This window comes from Oryx dammah, unplaced genomic scaffold (assembly GCF_014754425.2).
Source record: "Oryx dammah isolate SB20612 unplaced genomic scaffold, SCBI_Odam_1.1 HiC_scaffold_8, whole genome shotgun sequence".
Lineage (NCBI taxonomy): Eukaryota > Metazoa > Chordata > Mammalia > Artiodactyla > Bovidae > Oryx > Oryx dammah.
Window position 1 is genome coordinate 8222621 of NW_024070192.1, and position 6000 is coordinate 8228620.

At 58.6% G+C, this 6000-nt stretch overlaps 1 protein-coding gene across 3 annotated transcripts in view; it reads left to right on the plus strand.

Moving 5' to 3' along the window:
* MGAT5B (alpha-1,6-mannosylglycoprotein 6-beta-N-acetylglucosaminyltransferase B) overlaps positions 1-5395 on the plus strand; it is a 67184-nt gene extending 61789 nt beyond the window's left edge. For all 3 annotated transcript variants that reach the window (XM_040244664.1, XM_040244665.1, XM_040244666.1), the window contains 3 exons: positions 2723-2797; positions 3178-3434; positions 3856-5395. In XM_040244664.1, coding sequence (XP_040100598.1) covers positions 2723-2797; positions 3178-3434; positions 3856-4054 — 531 coding nt within the window. In that variant the 3' untranslated portion in view covers positions 4055-5395. The remainder of the gene's footprint in view (positions 1-2722; positions 2798-3177; positions 3435-3855) is intronic.
* Positions 5396-6000: the final 605 nt, after the last annotated feature.

Below are 6000 nucleotides of genomic sequence, written 5' to 3' on the forward strand. Positions count from 1 at the left end.
GGCCGCCATCAGGGGACACAGCTTCTGCGAGTCGTGGAGCCTTTTGCAGGGAGAGGGAGGGGAAGGGGCTGAGAGGGACGTGAGGCATCAGCCCGGCGGCCCCCACCCTTTGCCTGCCACCGCCCCCCCAACAGGCAGCGAGGAGGCTCCAGGTGGGGGCTCTTTTCAGGTCTCCCAGCCTCGGTGGGTTTGCCCTTCAAGCATCTCTCTGTCCAGGGTGAGGCCATTCGAGGTGAGGGGAGGGAGAGGAGGGGCGGGCAGGGAGGTGGGGGGAGGGACGCCTGCTTTCTCCCTGCCCGCCCGTTCTCATTCTCACAGGCCGGTAATTCCAGCAGGACCAGCGCCTGCCATTCTGTGAGACGGATCACTGTGCACACCTGTAATTAGACCTAATGGGGGTAATTTCCAGGCAGGCTGGCTCCTCTGGTGGGAGATTCGCGGCAGGTGGGACGTGGCTGCTCTGAAAGGTCCCCTCATTCAGGGGGGCTGCGGCTTTGAATCACCGCGTGATGGGCTTCAAACCACGAGGGGGATAACTCGGCAGCTGCTGCTAGAGCAGGCAGTGACATTTGGAGGGGAAGTCTCTTCTCTGGGGGGTTTATTTAAAACCAGGACTTGAAGCCTTGTACCCGAGGCGACTGGGGAACTGCTAGGGCAGCAGCTGGTGGCGGGGGCCTCGGTGGCCAGCAGCTCAGGTTGGGACTGACTGTGCAGAGCTCAGGGCTGAAAAGCTGTGCTGGTCGATGGGCTGTGAAGGACGTGGCTGGGTGTGGACCCGGGAAATTCTCTGGGACCCCGGAACTGCCCCTGGATTAAGGACACCAGCTCACAGTGCAGGTAAAGTGAGGACTGGGGCAAGGTCAGATGGGAGGGGTCTTGTCCCGAGACTCGTCCTGGTGGCGGCTGCCGCTTCCCAAGACCCTCCTCAGCTTGATGTCGGGCATGTCCCCCGGCCAGAGGGCTCAGGATGGGCCTGCAGCCCCTCGAGGTGGGGTCTCCTGGAGGCAGGATTGGGCTCTGACTCCACCCATCTCTGATGATGAGGAAGGGCTGGTTCGGCGGGGGGGAGTGTGGCCTTAAGCAGACCTGCAGATTTCACTACCAGGCCTGAAGCTACCTGATTTCTGGCGCTGCTGGCTGGAAAATGGCATTAACAGGAGGTGGGCTGGCTGGGTGTGGTGCCCACACACACACACGTGGGGAGTGGGGCATGGGTGTTGAAGGTTAAAACAGATCTTTCTCTGAGTCTGAGATGGACTATCTCCCAGGTCAGCCTGCTCTTGCCTCCTGCCCACCTGGCCGATCTTTCCTCCAAGCTGGCTGTGTGCTGGGCCACCGGGGGCTGGGGGGGTTGGTGTAAACAGGGCAGGGGTGGCCAGGCGAGAAGAGTGGAGGAGAGTTGGGGTCCCCACTCCTGGAAGGCAGGTGCCTCATCACTTCCTCTCACTTCTCAGGCCCCAGCTGCCAAATCCATCAGCTCCCATCAGCCCCAGGATATGCTGCTCCGTAACTTTGATATTTAGATGGACAGTGTGTGGCCTCCGTTTGGGGCACCTAGTTCATGGAGCTCCCAGGTGCCTGATCTGGGCAGGAAGCTTCACAGATGTGATCTCATTCCCTCAGGCTGAGAGATGCTCTGGGTTTCTTTGCGTGAACCTTCCACATCTTGGGCAGGACACAGGCAGAGCTGGGATGCTTTTCCGTTCTATGACTACTTCCCCAGTGAGGACTGTGTTCCGGGCAGTGGGTGAGGCATCAGGGATTCGATGGTGAACAAGTCATGGTCCCAGAGTGCATGGGGCTCCTAACCTGAGGCAGACAAGGGACACATCAGAAATGATGACACAGGAGCCAGTTTTACACTGGGGAAGCCTGGGGTGGGGGCCAAGGAAAGTGGTCTTTTAACAGGAGTTAAACAGGAGGTGGTACTCTGGGTCTGCTTCCTGGAGGAGGTGACATTTAAGCTATGCTATGCTTAGTCACTGTCCTGTCTGACTCTTGGTGACCCCATGGCCTGTAGCCCACCAGGCTCCTATGTCCGTGGGGATTCTCCAGGCAAGAATACTGAAGTGGGTTGCCATGCCCTCCTTCAGGGCACCTTCCCAACCCAGGGATCGAACCCAGGTCTCCTGCATTGTGGGCAGATTCTTTACTGAGCCACCAGGGAAGCCCAAGAATACTGGAGTGGGCAGCCTATCCCTTCTCTGGGGGAGCTTTTCGACCCAAGAATCAAACCGGGGTCTCCTGTGTTGCAGGCAGATTCTATACCAGCTGAGCTGAGCCACCAGGGAAGCAAAGAATACTAGCGAAGGTTGTCATTTCCTCCTCCAGATGAACTTCCTGACCCAGGGATCGAACTCATGTCTCCTGCCAGTGGATTCTTTACCACTGAGTCACCTGGGAAGGAGAGGATGAATCCAGGGGTTGGCTCGGAAAGAGCAGACATCACAGCCCAAGTGGAGACGGAACAATGAGCTTTATTTAGGGAAAGAGGAAAAACTTGGTGTAGCTGGAAAGGAGCCAAGGAGAGATGAGCTGTCCTGAGCCCCTGGGGGCCCCTGCGGGGTGCACTGGGGAGCAGGGCATTTGAGTGGATGGAGTGGTTCGCTCGCTGGGTGCAGGATGCCTGAGCCCCCAGATCTCTGCTCCCAGAGCCAAGCGGTCAGGTCTGGGGAGCCCCAGGGTTTCTCCTGACCCATGTGTCTGCCTGTCTCTCCCACAGGTGGACCCCTACCTGCCCTACGAGTACACGTGTGAGGGGATGCTGGAGCGAATCCATGCCTACATCCAGCACCAGGTGTGTGGGTCCCCCACTCTTTGTCTCTGGGGTGGGCTGGCTCCAGAGTCTGAGGACCCACCTCTGCCCGGGGTGCGGGGTGTTTTAAACCCCCAGTCTTTCTCCAGCCTGTTTCCTTCCCTGTGGAGGGTGGAGATGGACTGTTGGGGGGCCAACAGTACTACTCAGAGACCAGGCCTGGAGCGCCCCTCTCCTGGACCCCCAGCTCTAGCATCCCAGCCTCCATATCATAGCATGGAAATGCAAAGACTTTTATTTTTCATTTTATTATAAAGCTGTTTAAAAGTTTGGTAGCAAGTGAGGGGGAATTAGGGAGTAGGTTGAGTCAGCGGGAGAGAGGCGCCCCTATTTTCCTCCTAACTCTGCTTTCCTCCTGGCAGGACTTTTGTGTAGACCCAGCTCCTGCCCCACCTGGGGCCCGAGCCCCGCAGAGCCCCTTCATCCTGGCTCCCAATGCCACCCACCTCGAATGGGCCCGCAACAACAGCTTGGCCCCGGGGGCCTGGCCCCCAGTGCACTCCCTCCGGGCTTGGCTGGCTGCCACGGGGAGGGCCTGCACCGACGCCTGCCTGGACCATGGGCTGATCTGCGAGCCCTCTTTCTTCCCCTTCCTCAACAGCCAGGACGCCTTCCAGAAGTGAGTGAGCCCCCTGCCTGACCTGGCCCAGCTGACCTCACCTGTAGCCCCTCACTCCCTTGACCGCCTTGCCCCCTGGCCTGCCAGCAAGGGTGAGGGGGACTCAGTGCTTCCCAGAGAGGAAGGATCTGGAAGGGACCTTCCAGGCAGGTTTCCACATTGCAGCTCTACACCTCTGGCAAAGCCTCAGACCCCTGCCCAGTCTGTCTGGGAATCTTCTAGGTCCAGGCCGCAGAAACTGCCCGATTCCTCCTGATGCGTCAGCCTGTGGCCCTGTCCTCCTGCCCACTGTCAGGAGCTGCCCACCCCAGCATTTCTCCCAGCGCCTCCTAGAAACATCCCTGGGTCTGGAATGGGTGGGCCGGGGTAGGGGGAATGGGCAGTGCCCACTGAGTGACCGCCTCCGGTGGTGCCCACCCAGGCTGCAGGTGCCCTGCGACGGCATTGAGTCAGAGATGAACCACCTGTACCCGGCCTTCGCCCAACCTGGCCAGGAGTGCTTCCTGCAGAAGGAACCTCTGCTCTTCAGCTGCGCCGGCTCCAGCATGAAATATCGGCGGCTCTGCCCCTGCCGAGACTTCCGCAAGGGCCAGGTGGCCTTGTGCCAGGACTGTCTGTGAGGGTGACCACCCGGCTGGCCCTCCCTACTGCAGGAGAAAGCACCAGCAGATTCCGAGCTCCAGTGACCCTCCCTCCCCTCGACACCCCCGAACTGAAGCCTTCTTCCTTGACCGGGAAGTGGGCAGGGCAGATTGGTGCGTAGGTCTAGGGAGTGGGGAGACTCTGCCAAGCACCTGGTGCCCACCCTCGGCAGGCTCCTCGTGCTCTTCCCAGGGGCGCATGGCAGCGCAGTGGCCAAGCAGCTGGGGGTTGGTGCAAGCGTCCCACTGAGTGGCCCAGGAGCAGGTGGTCAGAGGCCCCTTGCTCTGTGCAGGACCAGATCTGAACCAGATGGAGAGAGGGCTCTTGTCCTTCTTGGGACCAGAGGGGCCCTCTGGGTATACAACAGAGGAAGCGGGGTGATGCTTGCTCGATGGCCCATTGAACGGTCCACAGAGTGGGGAGTGATGTGTGAGGGGTCAACCTTGTCCCTCTGGAGCTATTTGCAATGTGGGCAGAAAGGGTGGGGGGCCTGAGGGAAGGCCAGGCTGGGGGACCCCGTTTATGCCTCCTATTAGCTTTCCCAAATTCCCTCTCCCCTCCACACCTGGGGACTACAGTCAGAGGCTGCAGGGACCATCTGGACCCTGGGTTGAATTGTTTCCCTCTTGCTTGTTCCAACTCTCTTCACTTTGGGCATTTCCTGAAACCTCCCCCAGCATGACTGCAACTCCAGAGCGTGGACTTGCTTCCAAAGCCTCAGGCCCTGCCCCACCCCCCAAGCATCTTTCGTAGGCTTGGGATGGGCCTTCAGCCCCACAGCACACCTGGCCTATTTCCTGGCTCCCCAGGCCTGCTACCCCCTTGTGCCCTCCCACCCCATCAATGCTGCATCCGCGTCCCTACCTCCAGCTTCCTCCAGCCTCAGACCTTCTCTGGATCCAGCTGTCCATCCATCTTTGTGTGGCATGCCTTCCCCTTCACCCTGAGCCCAGAGCCCTGCTAGAGGAAAAAGACCAGGACTTCAGAAACACTGCCACCCCACCCCAGTTGATTTTTAATCCCACTCCCTTTCTGGCAACCTGCCCACCCACCTAGGCCTGCCCCTCCACCCTTTCGGGGAGGCAGCCACAGGACCCTGAGTCCAGAGAGGGGGGACTAGCTCTGCTGTGGGCCTGAGGGTGGACACCTCCCATCAGAGAGCCCTCTCGGCCTGGGTGGCCCCTGCGGCCACAGAAACTCAGTAGCCACCAAGGACCTGACCTGTCGGGGGAAAGCAATAGAGATACTCTTTTCTCTCTCTCGTTTTTTAAAGATTTATTTCTTGAAATAATAAATATTTTATTGGGATGTGAGGTGCAGAGGAGGAGTTGTGCTACTTCTCATCTTTTTCCTGGGATGCCCAGGCCTGGAGGAGGAGTGGAGTGTGAAAACCCAGGGTAGGGGGCAGATATCTGGGGCCCGTGGGCCCCTCCTGCACACTGTCACTTCATCTACAAGGTTGCTGCTGTGTCAGGCTGCTCAGATGAAGTCCCTACAGGTGTCGGAAGTCCACGGGCCACTCTGACCACCCAGCACTGTGACTTTAGGGACTCTGCTTGACCAGCAGGCTGTACCCAGTTCTGTCTGCCTGGGTCTGGCCTCTGCTGGCTGTGCTTGCTGTGAGGTCAGAGAATAGAAATGCATTTTGATGAGAATCTCTGAGCTGGATCGTGATAAGATGACTGACTAGGGGAGAGAGGTCAAGATAGCAGGGGAAAAAGATGAGTTCATCTCAACAAACACATCAAAAATACATGTACATGTGGAACAATTCTCACGGAAAACCAGCTGAAAGCTGACAGAAGATCCTTCACAACCAAAGCTGCAAGAAAGATCCCCATGTAACTGGGTAGGGCAGGGGGAAAAAAAAAAACAGGATGGAATCTGCACCCCTGGGAGGGAGCTGTGAAAAAGGAACAGGTCC